This window comes from Pholis gunnellus (genome assembly GCF_910591455.1).
Source record: "Pholis gunnellus genome assembly, chromosome: 5".
Taxonomy (NCBI): Eukaryota; Metazoa; Chordata; class Actinopteri; order Perciformes; family Pholidae; genus Pholis; species Pholis gunnellus.
In genome coordinates this window covers 23326636-23353970 of record NC_136531.1, presented here as the reverse complement: position 1 = coordinate 23353970, position 27335 = coordinate 23326636, and the positions used below count along the sequence as shown (strand labels likewise).

The following is a 27335-nucleotide window of genomic DNA, read 5'->3' as shown; positions in this document are numbered from 1 at the left end:
TCCTGGATGCTTTTTTTGATATGTTTGTGAACTGACTCGTTTTTGTCATTTTGCTACGAGAAAGGGTGGAATTTTGTTCCCTGATTTACATAAACAATAAAAAGAAAAAAAAGGTGGAACTGCTTTGTTTTCTTGTTATATTTGACAAAAACAAGACTTTTTCTTCCCCTCAAGAAGATAAAGTGAGCGGGCAGCAACACTTAGGTCTAGAATACAATACAATTAGTAGATTAACAAGGAAACTGCACTTTAGAAAGTAAAGACTTTTCACAAATTTGTGAAAAATCTACATTGAAGCCCCATAGAAAGTTCAACCCAGTAATCAGTGCAGTAAACATGCAGTCCACAAAAGTCAAAAATAAATAAAGTCAAATACATAACATCATCGACAATAAATGAACAAACTCAGAACTGAGCACGGGGGGCGGTGGCTAGGGCAGCTTGAAGAGAGTGGAGTGTCGTACGCCATGCGGGCCCCCACAACCACTCTGCTGTTGACTTCTGCAGCTCATAGAGTGGCTGACCCACAGTGGAACGCTCCGTCACAAAGTTCTCTATTCCGGTCACTTTGTCTGGGTTGGGTCTGATGCCCGTCTCGTCGATCATGTGAACGAAGAAGCGGACCTGTTCCTGTTGGAACTTGGTTTTGTTCAGACCCTCAATGCTTCTGCAAGGTGCAGGTCCTGGATTTCCTCAGTTGCTCTATGTATGAGTATATCATCTACGTTGACCTCTGTACCTTCAAGTCCCGTCAAGGTTTCAGCCATTTTGCTCTCATCATCCCAAATGGGAGTCGGCGGGAGGCGTACCTCTCACATGGGGTAATAAAAGTAGCGAGCCTCCTGCGGTCCAGGATCTGGTAGAACCAGCTTGCTGCATCCAATGATGTGAGTACCTTTGACGTGGCATTATTTCCTCCACAGAGGGCAGCCGGTACCTTTCCTGTTTCACCACTCGGTTCAGCTGAAACCAACCTCCCTCTTGTCGGGTTTGAGCAAGCTTTTATGTGATTTCTCTCACAGCTTTTAAAGCGGTATGCACAACCAATTTCCATCCATTACCAATAATTACAATCCAGTCACCTTTGACTTAGTGCTCCCAGATTCCCCGTGACCTTGAATGACCGATAGTCCTCATATCATACAGACTTCATGTCAACAAGCAGGAAAACAAACACAGAGAGGAAGATGCTCATAGCCTTATTTATTGGTAGTTTATTACTGTACATCTGCACACCTGCACATGAGTCATATGTACATGTATATTTCTCTCCCTCGCACACACAAACACACTGACCACTCAAGATTATATAAAAAAAGGACTCGTTTTCTGTGCAGGGTTCAATCACAGTCTGAGATCTACGAAGAACATTTGCATCTGCACACACTGTGCACATACACACACAAACACACACACACCACAAATATCTTCTTACTTCTGGATTTACATGGAATAGACCATGATCTAAAATATGGAAAAGCGACTGATGAACCAATAGGCAGCCCAGTGGTAATCAAGTGAATTTGGGTCTTTTACCATGAAAACCAACACAGTCTGAGTTTGTGGGTCCATGAATGTGTTTCCTTCACTATCTAAACAGGAAGACCACATAATGGTTGGTTGTCTGTTTTTTTACGGGGCATTTTTCATGATTTTACAATTATTCAAGTAATGTGTGATCCGCACTGTATTCTTGCCCCTCGTGTTGTGACTTTGGAACATACCCGACAGTGAGATTTCCCAATACTACATGTGGTTGTTAGACGTATAATCCCCTGAGTGTGACCCATACAATCACTGGAGCTGTGTGACCTAAAACAAAGTGGCTTTGTTCAATCTCAGTCTCTGGATGTTTAAAACAAAATAGACAAATCATGAGGTGTGCAGAGTGAGAAAAGCTAAATATATGCCATCGCCTTCTTCTGCTGGCTGATGGTTGTGTTTCATTTAACAGCGATGTGCTTTATGGTGCGTTCTAGAACATGTCGACAGTTCCAAGAAATAGTCTTTAGGCCTTTATGAAGCAGGATCGTTAGATAGCTAGGTAACTGAACTTATGAACGACTCGTTAGCGGAAAGCTTCTGGCCACCCGATGAACGCAAGTCCAAGACTCCCTTTCCTTTTAGCTCCGCTTTTGGTCTCCACCAACTCCTGAGGGAAATGTCTGCCTCTTTGGCCGCTAAACGCTCCACTAGGTTCACCAGCTCGTCGCTAACTGTGTCTTACTGCCGTTTGGTGCCTGCTGCTGGAAACTGCTTTTTCTCACAGCAGTCATTTATTCATTATTAATATAGAAACACTGGTTAGTGCTGCAGTCCACACTCCTGATTCGGGAGTGGTCTTGTTTTAGTGCAGTTATCACGGTCACTTCAGTAATCCTGCTTCATGATACAGAACCCTGGTATTACCTAACAGCTAATAAAGAGGACCGAACACTCTGAATGTATCTATGGCAGGGGGGCTTTGTCTGAAGAGCCTTATCCTTAACTTGAAGCACTTCCATAAGTAAGCCACGGTCAGCAGATAAGGAAGAGAGGCCATGTAAGGGTTTTAAGGAGCGATTGTGTGCTTTAGTGTTGACACATGACCATAAAGACAAAAAGGAAACAACCATGACATACATTTGCAAAAAAAAAAAAAAATAGAGGCCCATTTCATGAATGCACAGATAATATGCACTCATTTATAAATTACTACAACAAAAGTAACAAAGGTCGGTTATGGCAAAGAGATGCGTCAAATACAGGAATCCTAAAGAGTATCTCTTCATGTCTGATTTGTCTTTTTGTTTTGCTTAGGTTTCTCTCTCTCGCTCAGAAAGACACACACACACACACACACACACACACACACACACACACACACACACACACACACACACACACACACACACACACACACACACACACACACACACACACACACACACACACACACACACACACACAGTGAAAGGTGAAAAGCATTGATTGCCTGTTTTTCACCAAAATAGTAAACAAAACATGAGATACTAAAAAGAAAAAAGGAAGAAATAAAGGTGTCTCCTCTTAATCACTAGTGGCTTTCTTTCCATCTTACTTGTTCCACTGCGACTGAGAAGCAGTTGCTAGGCAGCCAGACCATCACCTGGACACACACGCAACGTTGAAGACAAATTGTTCCAGGTAAATCATGTGGCACAAAGACCCATTCATACTACAGAGAGTACAGTCAAGAGCGTGTGATTGTCACTGGGTTAGGGGTGTTGCACCGTGAAGTGTGCAGAGATGTGGAAGGAGGCCAGAGGAAGTCTGGTAGTGGATAAGAAAGAGTGACATTATGGAGTTCAGCTGTTCCGGCCACTCGCCCAACATGCTCCTGTAAGACCAGTCCGTCCGCTACAGAGTCCATTTGGATGAACGGTTTCCTTCGGAGTTCTGGTGTTATGCTGCCTCTAGGAAAGGATCGAGAGCGTCGAACCGACCGTTACAAAAGCACTGGGGTGTATTTTTTTGCAGGTGAAGTTGGTGAGACAGTCGGTAAGATGTGAAAGTGTTTGTGTTATCATGGTCCGACTGTGCCATGTGCTTAGGTTAGGGAACATACAAGTGACACAACTTCCAGTCGTAGCTCAGAGGACTCAATTTAGGAGTCCACTTTCCAGCTTCAGTTCCAAAATCCATAACGCTGCATGTGGCTGGTACCCCCCCCCCCCCCAACCCAACCCCACATCCCACTGGCTGGTGCGGGTTAGCAAGGCTTAACAAGTGCCCCAGCCCGCTCCGATAGGTCGCGTTTCAACGGTGAATTCACTCCAAAAACAAGGGTTGGGAGGAGGGGAGGGGGGATTTGTAAACAAGGGTGGTATGTGTCGGTCAACGGGTCAAAGTGAGAAGAGAGAAGATCGATGCTACCCTGTAAACGAAAACATTGGGGTATTTATTCATTCATTCAGGAGCTTGACCGCTATCGTGGTTCTGCGACGGAGCTGGGCAGCAGTGGAGGTCGAAGGTCAGCCGCAGTCGGGCTAGTCCGGTCTGAAGATGGGGATCTTAGGTAAGAACTCTATTAGGATTACCTGCAGGAGACGAGGGAAAAAGCTGTTACTGAGAGACGACGCACAGATTTCTTTTTATAGTGGTAGAGAATTTGCTGCAACCGTTCTACCAAAGTATCCATCGCCGTAGTGTCCCAGGTGGTATTGAGCCATTGCTTATGGCGATATCACTATATATATATATATATATATATATATATATATATATATATATATATATATATATATATATATATATATAAACTATATTTAAATTGAGGATTTTCATCAAGATCTTTTTTCTTGGGGATAAACAAAGCACTGTGATTAACAAGTTAGTCCCCATCCTGATGTCGAGTGTTCGAATCAACACTAGCTCCTCATTCATTCTTAATGAGACTACCACATTGGACATCTTCCTTCGTAGTATTGCAAAAGCCCCGCGCAGCGTGTTGGTGTCTGACAAGCCATCAAACTCATTGATCGACTACTCAAACCAGCCTGCTTGTATTGTACATCATCATCTAACCGCAACTGATACTTACGTATTCCATCATGTTGTTGGTTTCACACTTCCTTTTGCTTAGTCTCCAATGCAAACACAACTGCAAAACAGAGGTCAGATAGTTATTTAATACCGTGTCCTAACGGAGTACAGTATTATCACACACATATCCATTCCATGCTCACCTTGTGGTAAAGTCTGCAGTTCTCCCACTCCAGAAGTTTCTCTAAAGATCGTCTTGTCTGGAAGGCAACAGTGATATTAGATGACAACACAATAACCTTTTGCTGACTCCCTGCTTGACCCGGATGTACTGAGATGTGGTTGCCAGTGCAACATGGACGGGTATCTCACCCTCTTGCTGAGGCAGATGACAGGCCACAAACTGAAGCCCAACGTGCAACAGCAGCAGAGGCAGCCGCACAGGAGCCACCGCACGTTCACCGGCAGAGTCTTCCTCAGGCAGCTGTTCACACGGTTGATGCTGGCTTTGAATTCCTCTGGTGCCACCTGAGGAAGTGAACACATGTGGTATCGTTTGTATATTAACATGTAATGGTCTTGTAATTGTACACTAATCTAATCTGAGGTTCGTGTTGGTGATCAGATAAACAAATGCGGCTTTGTTTGTGCAAACGGAGAAAATACAACTCACTGCACTATGGAATATTGAGCAATTTTGATACAAAAATAAATAAAATGTTGCATCGTATGTTGGCTGGTGGCGAGAATATAAGGTCAATCTTGTGGTGACATTTTTGCAAGAGTTAATATGCATTAATGAACAACAAGACACTCACCTTTCCTGTAAGTGCTGAAGGGAATTCTGACTCAAATTTGTTGCTAAGCCCAAACCTGTGAGGGGGGAGGGGAGGGGGGGGAGGGGAGGGGGGGGGGGTAAAGACAGTAGACTGTTATTCACACGCAGACGTGTACTGTGTGAAGAATTGGCTTTAACAAACAAACAGGCGTTACATTTCAGGACACTAAGTCCAGCAGGTATCTGGGGTAAACTATTGCTATTCCAATATGCATCAAGAGAATTTTCCTTATATTTTCCTTACACATTATTATAATATTGAAACAGAAAAAACCCATCAGATATTCATTATTACGTATTATAAGGATGTCAAAGATGATACATAGTTGTGTTGAGATGCCCCAAACCCCCAGTACATACATCCTTATATAGCCACACTACATGGATGTATGTGTGTATATGTGTGTGTATGTATATATATATATATATATATATATATATATATATATATATATATATATATATACACACACACACACACACACACACACACACACACACACACACACACACACACATGTAGTCTAGACTTGAAATCAAACTAGAAGGGATTGTCCACGGCTTCTTTTTATACAGTTCTCTGTGTATTGCATTACTCAGCCACGAGGAGTCTAGACAATTCAATGTCGTACCAAAACTTTGACCGGAAGTGGTGATGGGAAACAATGGGATAACTCAAAGCTATCAATTTGAGTGCACCAGCACGTCTGTGTGCCCGACTAGACTAGACAACAACGTCAGCTCCTGCTGCCACAACAACTTTGTGTTAATATGTTTGCCTGTCTGTACGTTTATGAGAATACAATTCAGTATTTTCAGAGTAGACGATTAATTACAGGGCAGAAGTAACGTTACCAGTTCACGATGAAAATGTGTAACCTTTAAAATCTACTACCGGGGCTCAGTAGAGAACGACGACAGATTCCATGTTCAAGTCCCGAAAGAGTGGAACAAAAGACGGGACAAACTATCTTAACATTCAATACAGCAATAACACCAGCAAACCAACTTGAACAATACCGCTGAACAAATCACACTACGTGGTAGAAACAGTACAGACAATGTACATAAATACATATCAGGTCGTGTAGCTACTTCAGCTAAAACGAAAACTCAATTTAATAAGCCACTCCTCGCCAGAGTTAGCTCGCTGCTAACTTAGTAGCTAGCTGACTACGCTAGGTCACCAGCTAACCTAACTAGCGGACAGTGTATCCACAAAGACCTGCTGGTCATTTAACAGTAACGGTTAGCTCCTCTCTCGGTGCCCGTAAGTGTTGCCAGTCACTTACACAGTGACGTGGCCAGACCCTCGCACCACCACCGGGTCCGGAGCGTACTTGAGGAGCTGCTCCTCCGCGGCCCTGTCCTCGTCCTCCTCTTCCTCCTCGTCCTCCTCTTCGTAGATCTCGTCAAAGTCCTCCATCATCGCACGACTCGGCCTCGCGCTTCCCGGGACAGACACCGGGACAGACACGATGCCGACGAACAGCGAAACTTTACCGAGAAAATGGTACAAGTAGAACCGCGAAGACAACCACGAAACAATATCAACCCGTCCCGGAGACGATACAGTTCACATCGTTCAGCCAACTCCGGAGCAAAACATCAACATCCGCCGCAGTAGCCGCACGACACCGGAAATGGGACAGACGTGCTGAAGTTTATTTTAAATTATTATTATTTTAAAATAAAAATACAATTTACTAAAGGAAGCTTTTGTAACATGCAGAATATCGTGCTTTTGTTTCACTTAAATGGGAAAATGTGTTGTTTGGTTTCTTTGGTCCTGCACTCTAAATTGTACTTAATTAAAGCATTAAGTATATCAACAAAGTATTAAATATGATCAACAAAGTTGACCTAAAGTATCAAAAGTATGGCTCTTTTAGTGTGGTATTATAGTGTGTATATATATATTATTGGATTATACTATTGATTAAGTACAACATTTCACTCTGAATTGTAGTGGGTGGGAAGTATAACGTAGAATGAATTAGAAATACTCAAGTAGAATTAAAAAAACGCAAATGATCCGCAACAACTTGAGTACATGTATTTAGTGACGCGGAAATAAAATGTGTTATAATAAAATAAAATAAACCGGAAGTTGAGCAAATTCTTCTTAAAAATACAACATGGTCTTTGGCAATAAGTTACATTCAAACTGTCTTTTAACCCCACATGGTAAGCGTATCTGTTTTTTGCAGTCCTGACTTACATACAGCTTAGATTCTTTAATTTGCTCCGCAATTAAGTTTAACTTTTACTCAAAATGTGCCACTATTCGTCACTGCACGTTTTATTTTGAAATGTTTGACCAGAAGTGATTTTTTTAAGTCTTCCGGCTAGCTTCCGGCTAGGTTCTTCAACTAACTAACCTAAGCTAGCTAAGCGCTTACTTTTGAGAGCCGCGACCGAACACGTTAAACGTTAATTGATGACCGTAAACCTTTTAGTAATCCATCATGGCCTAAATCAGCCCGAGAGAACAGGAGACATCGACTCAAAGCAGTCCGGACATGACAGTAACGCCACTTCCTGTTTAGGAAGTGTGGGGACAATTGAACCTCAGGTAAACTTTTGCCTTCGCTCATTAGCGGCGGATGTCCTGAGTTATTCTGCAAGATGATGCGAACTGAGAACTTTAAAATGATCCTTCAAGTTGTCAAAGACGTGGTTCCTGTCCTCACGAGCGGGATTCTAACGGTGGTACTTTTATCGTGCGTTTTGTTCGGCATCCAAACATATTTCAACTTCACTCAGGGGGTCTTCAGTGTCGGGGCCACTGTGTTTCAGAACGGACACATCCACAGGCTGCTGACGTACCCCTTTTACCACAAAACCTCCGCCCAGCTTCTCCTGAACATTACCGCCTTGGTGTTTCTCAGCGGCAGTCTAGAGAAAGGTGTTGGCACTGTGCGCTTCCTGTTCTTGTTCTTCCTGCTGTCGACCACCACGGGCTTGTTTTACAGCTTCCTGGATCTAATGCAAAGTGACAGTGGCAGCCAGAGTCACACCGAGGGGTTGGTTCCTGTGACACTGGCATGCGTGGCTCTGACCACCATGCACACAAAAATGACCAAAGGGTTCCTGTGTGGAGTCAGTTTCCCCGCCATGGCTCTCCCTTGGGTGCTCCTCATAATCACCACGGCCCTCGTTCCTCACAGTGTGCTCCCCTGTAACATCATCGGCATCCTGGTCGGGTGGATGTACGGCAAAGGCTGGCTGTCTCTTCTGACCATGTCAGAGGCCAGGGCTGGTGCTCTGGAGAAGACCACTCCTTTTAGGTTGTTGAGAAGCATCAGAGGAGTGAAGTTTGTCCCCGCTTCCACAGAGGAGAGGAGGAAGACCCTCCTTCCACGGATCAATCCAACGCCTGGGTCCTACCCGGTCCAGGCATACGCTCCGTTGCCCAGCGTTGGCACTGCCAATAGAGCCGATGTTTACGAAGGCTGGCCGAATTCAACCAGTGCCTTGTCCGGTCCCACACCACCTCTCAATGCTCATGGACATGGCTCTGCACATAGCTTTGGGCTAAGTCAAGGACATTCTGCAAATCAGAATTTTGGCCAAGGCTGCAACCACAACCATAGTGATGGTCATGGTCATAGTCATGATCATGATCATGGTCATAGTCATGATCATGATCATGATCATGACCATGGTCATAGTCATAGTCATGACCATGGTCATAGTCATAGTCATGACCATGGTCATAGTCATGGTTAATTATAGTCATGGTTATTTATCTGATTGCTTTACAACACTCCACACAGATGAGCCCTGCTCTGTCAATACTATAATCCTTTCCACAGTTAAACCCACGTGGGCGCCTGCAGCACCTCTTGTCCTTAGACTGCGTCTTCTACTAAAATGTCAAATGCTCGGACTCATTAAGCTGACTTTACAGTAGGCTTCTAGCGTCTGCCTGGCTGTATATTTATATAGGACGTTTAATTGTTATGGCTGACTTTTGTATAATTTTTTTTAAATATACCTGTATCTTGTACAAATTTCCCCTCATTTCAAGAAAATAAACTGGTGTGCAAAACATAAAACGTCTTTAGAAAAAAAAGTCTTTCTTTCAGTGAATGATGCAACACACAAAATGAATGTCATCAAACGTTCATCATCTAGTGTGATAGATCTTGCAGTGTAAAGTATTGCTATCTCTGGCTCAGTGTTACACTCTCTGTTCGCGCCTGCCCGATCGGCACTGCTGCGCCTGTTTAACTCTTGCTTCCATCATCAGCTCTGGGGGTAAAAAAAAAAAACTATTGTTGCGTCCGAAATTGATGACGGAAGTAGCCAACCATGAGCCATCCCGCTTCTTCCTCATCTGCATTGAGAGTTGCACATGTGTAGTACTGATTGGGTGACACGTGTAGTTTTTGTTGTTCCTGTGTAGTGTAATTGGCCTGATGAATGACATCATAGCCTGATATAGGATCAGTGTATAGACTTGTCTATTGCTGATACCCGATGCAGCATTTTAGGGTGCATCTCAGATATTTCCAATACTGGTACAGGCACAACTAAATCAAAGCATGTGCAGGGTAGCAGAGTAAATGTTCTTTTCCATGTAACAAATGATTGACTATATGCAAACTGGAGTTCAGCTCCCCAAACTATATCGAACTAGAAAAGATTCATAACAATAGACAAGGTATACCTGCATATGGGTACAAAACTAATGGCATCCGGCTGATGTCACGTTCAAGTGATGAAACTAAATATTCAATACAGCCCACCAGGTAGATGAACAGAAATCAAAATAGCTGAGTTATAAGAATCACAAGAATGCACACTAACAAAGTATTTGGATTTATTTAAAGACCCCCCTCTAGACATGAATTAAAACATACAAATACTGTCTGTTTCTCACAAATGTATATACAAATGTGTATAATCAGTTTTGTGTTCATACACTACAACAGCAAATAAAGTAAATAACACCAAAGCAGCACTCTTACGATCATTGAAGCTTAGTTTTCCTTTTGTTTACATTTTGAGTTGGAAGAAGATGGACAAAGATACGTTCTGATCAAAATCAAAGCACAGAGAGAGAAACTGTTTTAATCCTCATGTAATTTGGTTTAATTGACTCTTTTGCAAAGACATATATATCACAGACTCATACAACTTCATGACTCTTGGGTCCCACTGGAGCAAAATGGCCACTGGGCTGCCTACTGTACTGCTGGATGCCAGTGTACAGACCGCACGATCACTTCAAATAGGCACTCATTCCTCCCAGGAGTCTCCATAGATGTTTTTCGTCACTGTAACATCAGAGAGAGAGAGAGAAAGCAGGAAGAGTGAAGTCACTGAAGCCGTCAGCTCTACTTGATTGTTAACCCCTCGACATTGTGTTTCACACATCACTGCAGCAGAAGCTTACCGTCTTGCTTGCGTCTCCCCGGCTCCTTCTCGGGCGACGTTTTGAGCAGCGTGTCGGCCTTCTGAGTGAGCGTGACCTCGTAGTTCTCTCGGTTCTTGTGCCTCAGGTTCTCATAGAGGGTGGCCTTCTTCCTGGGCTCCTCGTCGTCCACTGAAGGTGGTGGGGACAAGGGAAGGGACAAAGACGGTTATCTGGGGAACTTGACAGAAAAAAAAGTTACTTACTTACCAGAGGTGGGAAGCACATTTCATAATAGGGCAGATTTGGTAAAATGGTAAAGCACTAGAATGAGCAGAAGGAGCACTTTTGGCTCATTTGGTCTTTGCATGCGTCATAATTGTTAGATGTATGCATGTCCAAATCCATCATAATGACTTAGGCCAACATATTTAAAGAGGAATAACCGAATCACATATATTTATAAATGTATATACAAATCTCAATATCAGCATTGTTCAGTATGAGTTGAAAATATTGGATATTGCTAGACTGAAAACCCCCAAAAATATATTGGAATTGCTCCATCTTTGCTCCACTGTTTGCCATATGAACGCTTTATAACTAGCGCAAGTTGTTGTCAATTGTTGGTTCACACTGAGAGGTGGGGCTTTTGTGTATGTGCACAACAGTTGGTCACGACTCCATTGTATCTGAAGGCCATACACAGTCGCTGTCTGTGGTACCTGTAGCGGCGAAGTCATCTGCTTTGCCCATTAGCACGGGTGACTCTGCGTTGTAGCCGTATTCATTGTCTCTGGTGTTGGGGGGCGTCTGGCTGGGCTCTTCTGCTTCCTGGAACATGGTGTCAAATGACTGGGTGTCTGGATCACTCATCTCTGACTGAGGACCCTTGGAACTGGGGGGAGGAGGGGGAGGGGGGCAGAAAAGACTGTTAGTTTCCATCCAACCACTATGCCCTAATAGGACCACAATCGAGTACGTGTGGTACTCACGGTGGTGGAGGCAGTCCTGTCCTCTGTCTGAGGGCGTCTCCCAGAGGAGAGTTCTCCAGCCTCTTGAACTTCTCCTGGCACGTCCTCATGTACGACATTTTCCCCGCCAGGTAGCCACAGAAGCCAGCGACTGGAGAGACAAACGTACTCAAAGGTAATACAACCGTATTGACCCATCTTCATGTCATATTTAATTTCAGCTAGGGGCAATTGATATCATCACTGAGAAAAATATTGTTAGTGATGTGAATACGATACTGTAGCTAAACTGTTAAAATAAGTTCAGAGACATTTGCATCACTTAACCGTAATGCAGCCTTTATAGGATGTCTATTGTCATCAATTTATCACTAATGATAACAAACACGCTGCTTCACACAGTTGTCAGTTTATTAGGTACACACACTCAAAACCAATGCAGTCGAATACGGTTTGCTGTTTTTAGAGGCTGTAGTTTGTGGTGTTGCGTAACGTTGTATACTAGTGAGTGGTGTTTATATTATTTAGTGCAACCGTGTGTGTGTGTGTGTGTGTGTGTGTGTGTGTGTGTGTCACCACTCGGCTTTGACATTCCTGAACTTACAGGCCACTTTGGGTAGAGTTCCAAACCTTGGAGATGCAGACAGAATCCCTGCAAGTAAACAGAGCAGGGTTTATTTAAAGTGCACGGTGTGTTTACGACATGTGGCTGCTTCCTCTACAGCATGCGTAGTATTACTATTATTACCTTTGGCAGAGAGGGCTTGTGTGATAGCCACGCCGACCAAAGAGAAGGGCACCGCTGTGAAGAAAGCACGTTGGTGTCAAACTCATTATCAACGGTCCCATCTTTTAGCTGTGCTTTTTAACACAACACATTTAGTCCGACCCGTGTGTGTGAAAGACAGAAACTTACACCTGTACCAAAAGCTCTCCTGGTTGCACTCTTTGAACACCCTCTTCTCTTCTTCAGTGGGGACGTACTCCACGCCCACTGGCGACTGCAGATTAACACACACATACACACACCAGCGTTTACTTTAATTCAATTAGCACTAGACTCTGTTGGCAAGCCACGCAGACAGTCCCACTAATGAGATTTTTAACGGAAGACAACACAAGTATCCACAGTTCATCCAAAGTTGATGCTAGCCAGCTAACACGTTAGCATCCTTAAGGCGTGTTTATCGGCGTGTTTACCTGTGCTCCCATGTGCTGCCGCTCCTCTGTGAAGCCTGTTGTGGCGGAGGACATGATGACGGAAATGTTGGTGCTAATTTAAACTAATTAAAGCCCGCGAAGTAACAATATGTAAGCCACCTGGCGACCTGACTCCTTCTGTTTGGTACAATGTCATTGCTCCATAACCCGGAAGTTAAAGATAGTTCCATTCGTGGGTTTAACTGAGGTGTTGTTGTAACACTACTTTGGGCAAATTATGTTATTAAATAGTCATACAACCCTTATATAGTAAGGGTTGTCCTAGTTTACAAAATCCCAAAAGAGTGCGTTAGACCAGATTAAAACTGGGACTTCTATTTTGAAAGCTCAAGTAAAGGTATTCAAATGTTGACCTGCGCCCTCTAGTGGCTGTCAAAATAATTGTATTGACATTTCTTACAGAGTATAAATCGCAGTAGCATATCACATAATTATGTATTACACTGCATTACATAACTTATATCACTACATAATGATAAGGTATTATTTTATAATGATATAAGTTATATCACATATAATAATACCTTATTACTGCAGTATTATTATTGTGTTTTCATATTATGATATATGCTAAATCATGACAGTATTATTTTCCAGTTGTATGATGAATTTCATGGAATTGTTACCGTATATTACATAAACTGTACATATTATATACAACACATTATCCTTGTATATATCTTTATTTGTATTGCATTTTTTATTCACACTTACACCTATATATCTATACTAATATATAAATCACACATCATAGTTGCTGGAGTGGCACAACTGGACTTTTATAAAAGTATTTACTCAATTCACCTATACATATATAATCTATAGTATTGTAATGTATTTATTGGCGATTTAATGCCATTACACTCACTTTCTTTTATTAAATAAATAAGTAGGTAAATCATTTTATTAAATATAAAGTTCTTACTTCATATCTTGTCGGTGTGCTGCTGTAATGTGAGATTTACTTTACATTGGTTGTGTGTCCACATAGTAGTGGCTAATTCAATCCATGTTTTGAGGCAGAAATACATTAATATTGGTTATTTGTATCTTATTAATGTGAAGAAGTTTCCAGTAAGAATAGAATGGTACAATGTTGTAATGGCATTGTGCGGTGCCTAGGAGATGCTGTTGCACTTGCACACTTTATGACAAAGAAGTCTTTGATTTTTCTCTTATGTGTGGTTACGTAATGTACAAACAATATGTTTGATGCTAGCACTGAAAACTTGATAAAGCTAGAGTTCATATAGTAGAGAGATGGAGCACAATCTAGAAAGGAAGAGACAGGGGAGGAGAAGAGTGGCTAAATCACAATCAATTGGCTAACATTTATTGATAAAACAAAAAATAGAGATTCATTTTTTCTTCCTTCTCCCAGTTATCATCCATTCGGTTTTACTGGCAACGCGAGATGACAGGAAGGGTCAGGCCAAGATTCCTTTGTGTGTTATCTGTTCCTGGTGTGCGTGACAGAAGAGGGTGTTATGGACACACCAGAGCGGCAGGGCTTTTCGGCCGATCACAGCAGCAGTTGGGGAGCAGTTTTGTGTCCATCACAGATCAAATGGTTAGTCGGCTGCATTGGGCCACCATAATATACTGGCAACTATGTATATATTAAGGCATAAATCAAGCATGGAGGTGTTTCATTAGGACATGCCCCCTTGATTAATAATGCTCAAGACAGGACACTTGTGTACCACCGAGAGAAAGACGGATAGAAGCTGTCAAAGATGACGTCCTCACCTAATGTTGTCGAGTCACAACTTCCATGGAAATTCAATGGATCAGTGAGGCCTAGGCTGACTTTCTCTCCTCTAAGTTCTCCCAGCCACCATTAACAGTTATATAGACCTAAACGTGGGTCATTGATATGTTGAAGTATTGAACAGTGGGTAGCTGTATTAACAGAATCAATAGATTCCTCAAAAAAAAAAAAAAATCTCATTGTGTGCCAAAAATAGACCATAGCCACAAACTCTGTAGGGCACAGTGCACATCCGGCAACCCCCCCCCCCCCCCCATGTGGTCTATCTAAACCGTGGCCAGGGGAGCTGTCATCTCTGCCACTCCTCTCCCAATGGTCCACCGGCCGGAGCTATCATCAATCTGAGGGCGGTAGAGTATTTTCTTTTTTTAAAGGCGATGCAGGGCTTTTTTATTTTAAAATGGACTCATTTGCAAAACAAACTCGCAGGCAATAGAACCATATAAGAAACTTAGGTGTAAAACCGGCGAGGTGTTTCTGTGAGTTATACAGGTTAGTAACAGCAGGTGCAGGTGCAGGTGCATTTGACACCACCGACTCAAAACTTATCAGCTACCATGTGAGTTGGATTGCAACACATCTCACAAGAGAGATTACAACAGTGTCGGGTAAGAATAAAGGAGGTTTGTAAGGCGTGCTTATCTATGAGACGGAAGTGTCCCCGGTGATGTGAAAGGTACACATCACACTCTCCTCTGCCCTAAGCGGACCCCCGCCCCCACTCCTCAACCTTTCATTCCACCTGGGTGGAGGAAAATCATTTCTAAACCTGAAGCCCAGGTGAGCTCAGCACACACAGGGAGCATGGACTCTCTCCGCCTGCCACAGGTGAGGACGAGCATTCTATTCTCATTCTATTGATCTGTTTGCTTTATTACTGCTGTCACCTGGAAACTGGATGGGACATGAATTTTGTATTGTTATATTCTAATAATTATTATTTGCCTGAAGGGTACATTAAACACTAAATTGTATTACTGCTATCCTTACAATTATGATTAATACTGGAATAATGCACGTACAAATATACCAGTTACATTTGTTTTACCACACTGCACTAACATAATGGTAATATTTGTACATGATGCCATTAGCTGTGTTGTTACTATTATGATAGTAACATGTTTTAATACTAGTATGTTGACGTAAAAAAGGTATCTTAGGGCTTATGATGTAAGTCATATTATTAAATTAAAAACTCTCACATTTATATGTAAGAGAATTGTATCAATCGTAATGAATACGTTCAAATAACAAACTGATTTAACATCTCAGTCCAAAAGTAGCACTTCTTTAATTAAGATATCAATTTAGCTGGTAGCTTTCTTTTTGTGTCATGCTGTTGCGAATGGAATTTTACTGCAGCTAGACCATGTGACGATAAGATCAATACCCTGGCATGTGAGGGGGCAGTGTGTATTTGTGTGTCTGAGTGTGTGTGTTCTTTTTGAACCAGATGCCCCAGTAGTCAAACTGTAATTTTAAATGTAATGACATAATATGACGCCAACCACCAGTATGATGTACGTGGCAAACGTTCAGGCTGACATATTTGATTTGACTGCAATCTCTTTACAAAGTGTTCATGTCAGCACTGACACCTCATCTCAAGAGGCTTTTACTTGCGTACAGTTGCTAGCAAGAATCATCTGTGCCTCTTAGAGAGAGACAAATAAAATGTAAGAAGCATCTTCAACAATAAATATATGGCATTTTGTAATTAAACCCTTAAATAATGTTTTCTATTCCCCCCCCCCCCCAGCCAACGGCTGCTCAAAACAATGGCAACGAAGACCACAATGAGAGACGTGGAAAGAAGAAGAAAGGTATTTTTCATATTGTATTAAAATGCAGCAGTTACATGTAGTGGACATAGTTTATTCAGGCTTCTTGTTTGTCCCAGAGGTCAAAGCGAGCCCTGCACATTCCACCGTGGCTTTGATTGAGGAGGAGCCGGAGGACGCAGACCCGTGGGACATGCCAGAGCTGAGTGACACTGGGGTCCCATGGACAGGTGAGGACTTGTAATGTCACATTATTATTAACAAGTGTTGTCTTATCCTTGTACTTTTAAAGGAACATCTGTGTCCTGATTAGATATACATGGTCAGTAAGTAATACATTTACATGCCAACTATTGGGTCACACACAGAGCCTACAGCAGAAGTGATAAAGGGTCCCACACATCATTGCTATACCTTAAGTTAAGTACGCTGTTTTTGTGCAGTCAACCAATTAAGCGCACAGCTATACATCACATGTTTATAAATTCACAGTATATGTAACTCTCTCTTACAGTACTATAAAAAGTATTCACCCTCTCTCTGAAGTTTTTATGTTTTAGCATCCAACAACATCAGATCGAGATAAATCTATGTGGCTTTTTTTTTTCTTTGTAGATATCGGCCTTCTGCCTTCTCTCTAATCTAACTACTGTGCATTAAAGAAAATACTTCCTACATGAAACTGCTCACAACACGGTCTGTGGATGATCTTTGAGTAATCTGGTTATGATTTCTGGAAAGAGACATCGCCGTTGAGTTTTTCAAATGTACTTTTTTGCCGGGTGCCATTATATTGGAGAGAAGGCAGACGTCTCTACAGGCGATATCTCCAACACTCTGCAACTCACACCAGAACATTCAAGACTGATAAGCGACTGTGGCTAGGTGGAGAGCAGGGCCGTCTTTCACGGTTGCATGTCGATGTGTCCTTGAGCAAGACACTTAACCCAGAAAATTGCTCCCGTAGCTGTGCCTACGGTATGATAGCATCTGAATTGTAAGTTGCTTTGGGTGGAAGCGTCAGCTAAATGACTGTAATGTAATAAATTGCACCACATGTAAAAGGAACAAATACGTATTCTTCTGTTTTCCCTTTGACATTCAAAAAGGATTTTTTTTTCTTTCTGTTCAGCATCGTCAAAAAAGTCACATCTTCTCTAATTTGATTCAAAACTTCCAACAGCGGTTAATACTTTTTCTAAGCCCTCCAGTTGGCTGAACTCCCAAGGCATCAATGCATCAATAGACTGACAATAAATCACATCAGATTTATTGATCTGATTATTTAGAAAGCATAGAGGTAATCAAAAGTAATGGATGTGATAAATACAGTATAGCCAGACACACAGCTGAGCCTGTGCCAACACACTGTAGGCACTGACTGTTTCCAATCAAACTATGTGGGCTGTGCAATAGTGCAAAAACCACAGGTGTGACTACTAATATTAATAAGGGCTGCTCTCCATTTAGCTTTAACAGTTCCAGGGTCCTACTACGTTGCATGCTGGCTAACTGACATAGCCTCTTGAGACACTTAAATGTAACAGAGCCAGATGTTTATGGCAATAATCACACCTGTGTTTTTCCTGCTACGACAAATACAAATGTCTGTCGTATAAAAAAAGGCCCAAAAAGGAAAATTTGGTTTAAAAATAATAGTGTTTTCTTTTTTGTGTCTATCATGTCTTGTCTCTGTCCCAGCTCTGGACACCAAAGGGAAGGTGTTGAGAGTGTTGGTGTCTGTGGGGAAGTTCATCCTGCTGCTGGGTTTCCTCTACATATTCATCTGCTCTCTCGACCTGCTCAGCTCAGCTTTCCAGCTCGTCGGAGGTAAACACAGTAACGCTCGTCCGAAGCCACGCGTGGGTGTGATGATGACCCATAGACTGGACCACAGAAGACATTTTGACTTGTCATAGTTGGAAAAGTATAGTTTCTGATATGATGGCGTTGTTCCAGTGAAATATCCCAGTGAGTCATACGAACACATACAAAAGCCCATTTAAAAATATATGAACATGGTCTGCGCAGGTAAAGCAGCAGGCGACATCCTTCAGGACAACTCGGTTCTGTCCAACCCCCTGGCCGGTCTGGTTATTGGTGTTCTGGTCACCCTGCTGGTCCAGAGCTCGTCCACTTCCTCCTCCATAGTTGTCAGCATGGTCTCCTCTGGACGTGAGTACGAGCCTCCACACACTCTCACACACACACACACACACACACACACACACACACACACACACACACACACACACACACACACACACACACACACACACACACACATATATACATCCATGCACAGAATGCATGAATGATGATGATGTTGGAGCTGTGGAGACTGATGATGAAGGAGGCCCGTGTTGTTGCTTTGACAGTGCTAACGGTCCAGCTGGCTGTTCCTATCATCATGGGCACCAACATTGGCACCTCTGTCACCAACACACTAGTCGCCATGACGCAGGCGGGTGACCGCAGCGTCTTTCGCAGGTGATTATTTTGTATTTGACGGATTGCTTCCTTTGACTCTCCTTTCTCTGCAGCTCAGAAATCCCCCAAAAACATTGTGTTCTGCTGTCAACTTCAAGCCTGATAAAGTATTTTCATTGCTGTATCATTCACCTCCAGCAACAGACGCATCAGAACAGCCCATGCAGTGAGAACACTTGAATTGCGGTCTATGAAATACATTATATCCAAAATGCCAGCTTTTGATGAACCAAGACATCAGCCTTTTTTTAGCTTGGTGGCGATGGGTTATAGATTTACAACAAAGTAAATCTTCAATATCTACCTTTACCTTTATCTTAAAATGACAAATATTCCATATTTAAGGTGTAACTTCACACCCTTGTTTAAGCCGAAGTCCAACCACTGCATAATTCAGAGAAATGCTACAGAGTAGGCAAGAGTCTGAGAGATGAAACTACGCCCACTTCCGTTTGTTGACGCAGATCAGCAAGTATCACAGCTGTAGAAGCTTGGAAAAATGGCGATATGGGTCACTGAATTTGAGTAATATACAGTTTAACTGGGAGTTAAGAGACTGTGTGATGTGCTGAAAGCTTCATTTCCAGTACACATGAAGGAGAGAACAGGCGTTTGCTGTGATTGTAATACACACCGTGTTTACTGAAATAGTAAAAATGATAGATGCTCTTGGGAGAAGCAAGGAGGGGTTTCAGTTTAGAAGGCATTAACATTCTTTTATTGGGCTGATTTAAAACAGTAGTTGTCAAGTTCAGCCATTTTCAGCCAAGAAATCTGGTAAAAATGTCAATATTAACACCAAAGATCATGTGTTTTAATCACAGTACAGTCATGTTCTTTAGTTACCAGCTTAAAAAAAAACACGTTTAAGTGTTTAAAATAACAAAATCACCAAATGTAGAGATCACTATTGCTATGTAAATAGTTTTACGCACCTTCCTACAAGATTACCTATTGCTGGACAGCAACAATATGTAGCTCCCATTAGAAAGATCAAAGGTCATTTCTCTTTACATTCATCTACCTCCTCTCACAATGTACACAGGGCTTTTGCGGGGGCCACAGTGCACGACTTCTTCAACTGGCTCTCTGTGCTGGTGCTGCTGCCTCTGGAAGTCGCCACTGGTTATTTGTACGTGGTCACCAAGCTCATCATCGACTCCTTCAAAATTGAGAGTGGAGAGGCCCCAGACCTGTTAAATGTGATCACTGATATCCTCACTGAGTCAATTATACAGGTAAAATGTCATTTCCGATGATGTTCCCTGTGCAAACAAACTGCCATTATAAATTTGAGCCTCAGTGGTCAACATCTGGATACATCTTGCATACAATGTTGCATGATGCAGAAAAACTGCTTCATGCAACATTGTCTTTAATGCACATTTCACCCATCTGTAAAGACAGCACTGCGATACCCATCTTAGCCACACATAGAAGAAAACTTTGCACTGAAGACAAAATTAAACTAATGTCCAGCAAGTGCAAAAACCAGATCTTTAAGCTCAATGGATTCATCCCCAGTAGGTGTATGCAATGAGCCCCTCTGGGTAGATAAGTGTCTTTTAGCGGCATTAACGGTGTGCTTAATTGATTGTGTAACTGTCACATTCTTTGGCTCGTCCTTGAGCTCCACTTGTGAACTTTAACAGCAGTCTGGCTGATACAGAAGCCACTGGGCAATTTTTATTGTTGTGTATATGGGCCACCGCTGAACTTCCACAGTAGCTTCTCCAAGTAACTTTCTGTGTGTTGTTTTTACTCTTTTAAAGAAATGAGAAATAGAATACCACTATGTAACATTACTATCTATGTCATGGTTTTACATTTCCGCGTCTTCATTCCCTCCAACTTAGTTGGACAAGTCTGTCATTAGTGGGATTGCCACCGGAGACCCAGCAGCCAGGAACAAGAGCCTCATCAAGAAATGGTGCCAAACCTTCACCAACCAAGTAAGACCAAAGCATGTCAGCGACATACTAAATGTTTCAAAACATGGAGAAGATTAGAATCTTTATTGTCAAACTGCTGCTGCGTTTCAGACGTTAATGAACGTCACAGTCGCTGGTCCCGAGAACTGCACGTCTCCGTCTCTCTGCTGGGTCGATGGCAACTACACCGTCACGCTGAAGAACATTTCTGAAACGTACAATGTCCAGAAATGTAAGGCCAGTTTTCACAGTATTTATACTCTTTTTTAATTTTGTATTTTTGTCAATACAAATACCGTTATCTGTACATCAAGTACATGTATGATATCCTCATCATGGTAAACATGGCCTCATTCAACTGAACAGCTTATACGGTATGTGCAGTTACGGCAACATCATCCTTGCATTCATGGAACCTTTTTTTTGTCTCTTTCAGCTCAATACGTGTGTTTTTCAGGTTGTTGTAGAGTTCTTCTGCCCCCATTTGGCCAGGAAAAAAAACCCATAATGGTTCAGCCGTCGCCTGCTTGTGTCCGTATTGAGTGATTTCTGCAGAACTTTCATGCGTGTGCTTCTGTGTGTCCACAGGTAAGCATCTCTTTGTGAACGCGAGTCTGTCCGACCTGGCGGTGGGGATGATTCTGCTGGTTCTCTCTCTGCTGGTGCTCTGCTCCTGCCTGATCCTGATCGTCAAGCTGCTCAACTCCATGCTGAAGGGACAGGTGGCTGCGGTCATCAAGAAGATCCTCAACACTGGTGAGTAGCAGACTCCCGTGCAATGAATTCAATGTGACTGCGTTGGTTGGTAATGCATGAATGTTGCTGTGTCTGTTTGTGCGTGCAGATTTCCCTTTCCCATTTGGTTGGGTCACAGGGTACATTGCCATTTTAGTCGGAGCTGGAATGACTTTCATTGTGCAGAGCAGTTCGGTTTTCACTTCTGCCATTACTCCACTTGTTGGTGAGGTCATTCATTCATTCATCCATCCATTCATTTCATTTGTTTTTTGATTCAGCTTTCTGTATCTTCTTATTCCCTCTGGTGATATTTTAATCAGTGCAACATTGTTCAGACACTGTCTCTTCAACAACAATATGGTTGAATACAGTGGAGAGTGATCTAGGGAGCACACAAACTTAACTTGTTTTCCCGTTTAAAAAAAAACAATAGGTATTGGTGTCATCAGCATAGAAAGAGCCTACCCATTGTCTCTGGGTTCAAATATTGGCACAACCACCACAGCCATCCTGGCAGCTATGGCTAGTCCTGGAGACACATTGGCTAATGCGCTACAGGTCAGTCATTCACATAAGAACGTGCACACACGTAAAATGATCAGTACTAAACTTATTTCCTTTGATTTTTAGCTTTTATACCAAAATTCAAAATAAGTAAATATACAATAAGTAATAATAAGTAAATATACATTTTTATTGGAAATTGTTCGACTCTTGGACAAGATTTACAGTTTTGTACATGTTTAGCTGTCCACTGAGAATGGATTAGAATAAATAGTTGGAAGTGTATCAATGAAGTACTTCTTTTATCTAGTGCCAAATATAGCATACATTGCATGTAGTTCTTTCCATGAAATGTCACAGACCTGTGAAGTAAACTGTTACCATTTATTTCATGAAATATATTAGTAATATCACAGTAACAGAGTTATTTTTATTTTATAAGGAGAAAAATAATGACTGAAGCATATCAATAAAGTTGGTTGTTGTTGTTTCCAGATTGCCCTCGTGCACTTCCTGTTCAACATCTCTGGCATCATTCTGTGGTATCCAATCCCCTTCACCCGCCTCCCGATCCGGCTGGCGAAAAGCCTGGGCAACATCACGGCCTCCTACCGCTGGTTTGCTGCTGTCTACATCATCTCCTTCTTCTTCATTTTACCGCTCCTTGTCTTCAGCCTGTCGCTGGCTGGCTGGCAGGTACTGGTGGGCGTGGGTGCACCTCTGGTGATCATGTTGATCATCATCCTGGTGATCAACATGCTGCAGAAACGGAAACCCGGGTGTCTGCCTGCAGCACTGAGGTCCTGGGACTTCCTCCCTCTCTGGGCCCACTCCCTGGCTCCCTGGGACAAAGTGGTCGGGGTATGTACCGCCAAATGCTGTTGCTGCTGCAAATGCTGCCAGATTGCTGCTGACGACCAAGAACCAGGAGAGAAAGAATCTGTGGAAAATAACAATAAATCGCACACAGAGGTGTATGATAACCCTGCAATGAGTGCAGAGAAAGAGGTGGAAAATGAGATCAATTTAGAGCTAAAGATTCCAAAAATGACCCGACTTTAAGATTTGATATATATATATATACATATAAGTGCATTGGTCAAGGGACAAGGACCAAATACATTTCGGCAAAACTCTAACATTTCGGTAATATTTCTGTTATTACTTTAGCGTAAGATGGGAAATGGGAAAACTTATAAGGAAAATAAAAATAGCATGCAGGAAGGTGTTGGTCTTGGTCACCTGCATGGTGTTCACTGAAGTGAAAGGAAAGGGCTTGCAAAATGTATTTTTTATTATTGTCCACAAATCCCACAGTATGTTAGACCCAATCCCAATCTCCACACTCAGGCACTCACGGACTTTGAGACGCGCTCCCAGAGAGGACGGCACGTGTGTGTTCAGCCTGTCATATTACATTTACACAGAAACATTAAGGATTAAAGATGGAACAAAACAAAACACATGAAATCAGAGGATATTTAGTTATTTATTCAAAATATATTTAATTTAGTCATTGAAGCTGTTTTGACAAAAGTAAATAGATTATCTGAAATGACCTCCTATCTTGTGAGGAAAGAGCCTACAACACGTTCAAATTAGGCAGTAAAAAAATAAATAAAATAAATACACACAATTGTACATAATATTTTTGACGTTGTCATGGTAACATGATATGTTGCAGCAAAGGGCTGTCACGTGCTCTCACACGCAACCATTTACCAGGTGACGTCAGGAAGTCCCTGAGGGTTCAGGGTTAAAGGCCTTAGTCCATCTCTCCAATACTTTCTGACTTCCCATACCTCAAGCATTAAGCCAGTTGGCTCCGGCTGAAGACTTAATGTTAAAAAGGGCTCACAAATATATATATATATATATATATATATATATATATATTTACATTTTTAATCATTTCCTAAAGCAGCTGGACACTGACATTTATAGCAAACTACTAATTTATCTCAAAGCACCACTGTGCCTCACAAAGCTGCTAGCATGGCTGTAGACTCTTAGTCGTGTTGGGCAACAGGAGAGGTCCGTGTCATGGAGCAATAATCAGGGGGTTTGTGGACAATATGAACAATAAATAGAATATTACCAGACTTATCTTTAGTATTTGACTTTCTAACTTCAGCTGTAATAGGCTAAATAAAGTGCCACTTTGATAGCATAAAAGAATAAATCACCATTTAAAATTTTCCAGACATAGTAGTGGATTTTATCTTATGATATTGTTAAAATGCTGAAATACAAATGTACAGTATGTGTAAGGCAAGGCAAGGCAAGTTTATTTGTATAGCACATTTGAACAACAAGGCAATTCAAAGTGCTTCACATAAAACAATTAAAAGCAGCAAAATAAAAAGAGATTTAAAAACATTCATTGAAACACTAAAAAGCAGTGCAAGAAAGAAAATAACAGTAGTAAAATGCAGAAATGCAGGAAATTGATTAATATCTCTGAATCTGGTTCAATTAAAGGCAGCAGCAAACAGAAAAGTCTTCAATCTGTATTTAAGGGAGCTGAGGGTCTCAGCAGACCTGCAGCTTTCTGGGACTTTGTTGCAGATCTGTGGAGCAGAAAAACTGAACGCTGCTTCAGTTTACATAACGCTGTGTATGTAAACTATTGCTGAACAAAATCAATAACTGGCATTAATAGGAAACAGTTATAGAAAGAGCAGAACAATGCAAGTGTTGTATTATATTCTATGTTGTTAAAAGGAGAAACTCCTGAGGATGCCATGGTCTTTGTGCACGGAAAGTCAGTGGAACAGTGTTTCTCAAACTTATTTTTCTGAGGAACCACTCTTTGAAAAAGACAAACTATCGCGACCCAATTCACAAAAGGCCTTATCTATAAAAAGCGAATATGTGCATAAATGAACGTTCGCGACCAATCAGACTGCCATTTCCACATCACCTTTTATGTTCTTAAACTTGTAAACCAGCCATGTTGAAGAGATATATGTTTCATAAATACTTTATAAATATGATATGTCTTTTGTGTACGCTAGCCTTTACAAACAGTCCTCCTCCCTCATGTGGCTCAACGGTGTACTGCAGAAATAATCGTTAAATGATAGCCGATGGAAGAAATTCTGCAGATTTATTTAATCTCCTGTGGATTGCGACCCAGTCGAATGACTGCAGCAGAGACAGTCAGTCAGGATCACATCTGCACTAAACAAACAGGCTTGTTCAGAGACGAGGAACATCTTGTTCTTACGGTGTATAAAAGAAACATTGAGATCCTTATCACATCGTTTTAAGGTGTAAAATATATTTCGTAATTGAGACGGATAATTGTATTCAAGGAATATGTAGTTTGAAATGAGATGAATGGGCATCTAACTGAACGTTTTTAACTTGTAATGTTAATGTTGATATTTTGTCTCCATAATGATGATTTAGAAATAAAAGATTCAAAATGATACCTGACTGAAAGATTGACTGTATCTTTTTTCTCAGAAACCACTCGAGTCATCGTTTTAAATGATCCCTCATTAGCCCTAATTAGCCTCATTATATTCAACCCTGTATAATAGATATGATAAGGGGCTATTTATTGCTCTCCTATCAGTTTTTTCTGATGATTTACCTGAGCAGAGCATGTTGGGAATGACGAATTTTGATAAAGAAAAGTCGAGTGTGTACAGTTCAGAGTGACAAACTCCTTATCTCAAAGTATCATAAACATTATCAACAGTATTAACAGAGTTGTGAATTTTCGTATCTGGGCACGAAACCCGGCCAGTGTCCAGGAAAGTGTTGCGCTGACTGCTATACTGTCATGTCAGTAAACCTTATGCAAACGACATGAGATGGATTCTCAATATGTCAATATCGAGGGCGCACAACCGTGCCAAAGCGCACGAACAACCACGAGACACTTTCCACATGGTCGACTGAGTGAATATGTACTTTAACTCAAGTACTGTACATTTTGAGGTCACACCCAACAATATCAATTCAAATAGTGGTTCCCGGCCTCTTTAGCTTGAGACTAAAAAAAGCAGGATCTTGTTGGGGCGACTTGTTTCAGATGTCTTTAGGTTTTTAGTCCATCAAGACATTTCCTCTCTCAACTGTTCATGGACCAAAGAGGTAAAAGTACAATATGTCAGAGAGGCAAATATTAGAAAAAACATTTAAAAAAATGTGTTTGTGTGGCAGAACATTTTTTCTTCTTCTTTTTTTCCGTCTTCTCCCATTAATCATCTCTGGACCCTCAGATTTATCTTGTGACCCATTGGAGGGGGCTCGACCCTTCTGTTGGGAACCACTGGACTAAACTATCTAACTGTAGTTTATAAGGTAACCATCTCAACAGCTACAACAATGAAATGTTCATTACTTTTACTGAAGTAGGATAATGAATGCAGGATTTTTACTTATGACAGAGTATTTTTCTATTGTTGCACAGGTACTTTAAATAAAGTGAAGAAGAAGAGCACAGCTCTCTCTCTCTCTCTCTCTCTCAATGATAAAACAGTGCACCCCCCCTCATGGCGTTTCATCCACGTGATGTGCTGTGATTGAGCAGAGGGCACACGTAATGCTGAGGCGTACTCACTGTTAATCTTATCTGTTCCCGTAGTTGTTTTCATGCTTCGGCATCTTTGAAGCATAATATTTTCAAAGGGGATATCTGTAAAATTGTGGGTAAATGTATATGACTATTTCTGTTGGCAGTGCGATTTGATTGATATAATATAATATTCTGTCAGAGTGTTTTCATGTATTCCAATTGAACACAAGATTAATTCCTGACCTGTTTGACTGATCGACTCTGTCATCTAGTGGCAAATATGAGAACAGCATGACTGCTGAATGGAGCGGCGTCACGTTGGCTGAAGATGAAGCCCCTTGTATCGTGCATGTTTATGTATGAAAGAGAATATAACACTAATTCCCTGCAGAATATATCTTAGTTACAGCAGCTATAAGCGGTACTTCATATGAACAATGGATGACATGACTGCTTGCATGTGGAAGGGGTCATTCGTAGAGAGGAACCTGAGGGTAATTATCACCAAAGTTCTGCAGTTCTTGTATAACGTCATTCCTTCCATCAGCTCCCATCAACACATTTTATTCATTTAAGACAAGACAAACAATTCGACAAAAAAACGAAATAATTTATTATCTTCAAACCCAGAGGCAATTTGTGGTTACAGTCATTACAGATAACTGATGTGCATTCTACACACACTGTA

At 41.6% G+C, this 27335-nt stretch overlaps 4 protein-coding genes across 4 annotated transcripts; 2 read left to right on the top strand and 2 right to left on the bottom strand.

Moving 5' to 3' along the window:
- Positions 1–1183: 1183 nt before the first annotated feature.
- On the bottom strand, positions 1184–6930 carry chic2 (cysteine-rich hydrophobic domain 2). The gene is made up of 6 exons (XM_079159518.1): positions 6634–6930; positions 5322–5376; positions 4876–5031; positions 4707–4763; positions 4562–4621; positions 1184–4058 (listed from the first exon to the last, which is right to left on the bottom strand). The coding sequence occupies exons 1-6, from the start codon at positions 6768–6770 to the stop codon at positions 4008–4010; spliced, it is 516 nt and encodes a 171-aa protein (XP_079015644.1). The 5' UTR covers positions 6771–6930; the 3' UTR covers positions 1184–4007.
- A 763-nt stretch (positions 6931–7693) lies between these two features.
- On the top strand, positions 7694–9385 carry LOC306696734 (rhomboid domain-containing protein 2-like). Its single transcript, XM_079160417.1, has one exon. The coding sequence runs from the start codon at positions 7970–7972 to the stop codon at positions 9071–9073; it is 1104 nt and encodes a 367-aa protein (XP_079016543.1). The 5' UTR covers positions 7694–7969; the 3' UTR covers positions 9074–9385.
- A 773-nt stretch (positions 9386–10158) lies between these two features.
- LOC306695698 (OCIA domain-containing protein 1) lies at positions 10159–13101 on the bottom strand. Its single transcript, XM_079159004.1, has 8 exons — positions 12878–13101; positions 12594–12678; positions 12426–12479; positions 12282–12329; positions 11699–11828; positions 11429–11601; positions 10746–10895; positions 10159–10626 (listed from the first exon to the last, which is right to left on the bottom strand). The coding sequence occupies exons 1-8, from the start codon at positions 12929–12931 to the stop codon at positions 10589–10591; spliced, it is 732 nt and encodes a 243-aa protein (XP_079015130.1). The 5' UTR covers positions 12932–13101; the 3' UTR covers positions 10159–10588.
- Positions 13102–15473: 2372 nt separating this feature from the next.
- On the top strand, positions 15474–25557 carry slc34a2a (solute carrier family 34 member 2a; the record flags this gene model as incomplete). The annotated part of the gene is made up of 13 exons (XM_079158903.1): positions 15474–15497; positions 16432–16495; positions 16573–16683; positions 18155–18283; positions 18485–18628; positions 18832–18943; positions 19989–20181; positions 20800–20895; positions 20986–21106; positions 21463–21630; positions 21719–21835; positions 22046–22170; positions 22612–25557. 13 exons carry the CDS (start codon positions 15474–15476, stop codon positions 23176–23178), a joined length of 1971 nt encoding a protein of 656 aa, XP_079015029.1. The 3' UTR covers positions 23179–25557.
- Positions 25558–27335: the final 1778 nt, after the last annotated feature.

Coding starts and splice junctions, on each gene's coding strand:
- LOC306696734 (XM_079160417.1), top strand. CDS start 7,970: ATGATGCGAACTGAGAACTTTAAAATGATCCTTCAAGTTGTCAAAGAC.
- LOC306695698 (XM_079159004.1), bottom strand. CDS start 12,931: ATGTCCTCCGCCACAACAGGCTTCACAGAGGAGCGGCAGCACATGGGA. Junction 12,330..12,425: donor ACAAGCCCTCTCTGCCAAAG/GTAATAATAGTA, acceptor GTTTACTTGCAG/GGATTCTGTCTGCATCTCCA. Junction 11,602..11,698: donor ACAGGACTGCCTCCACCACC/GTGAGTACCACA, acceptor TCCTCCCCCCAG/TTCCAAGGGTCCTCAGTCAG.
- chic2 (XM_079159518.1), bottom strand. CDS start 6,770: ATGATGGAGGACTTTGACGAGATCTACGAAGAGGAGGACGAGGAGGAA. Junction 5,032..5,321: donor CTTCAGCACTTACAGGAAAG/GTGAGTGTCTTG, acceptor TCACTTCCTCAG/GTGGCACCAGAGGAATTCAA. Junction 4,059..4,561: donor CCAACAACATGATGGAATAC/GTAAGTATCAGT, acceptor CGTCTCCTGCAG/GTAATCCTAATAGAGTTCTT.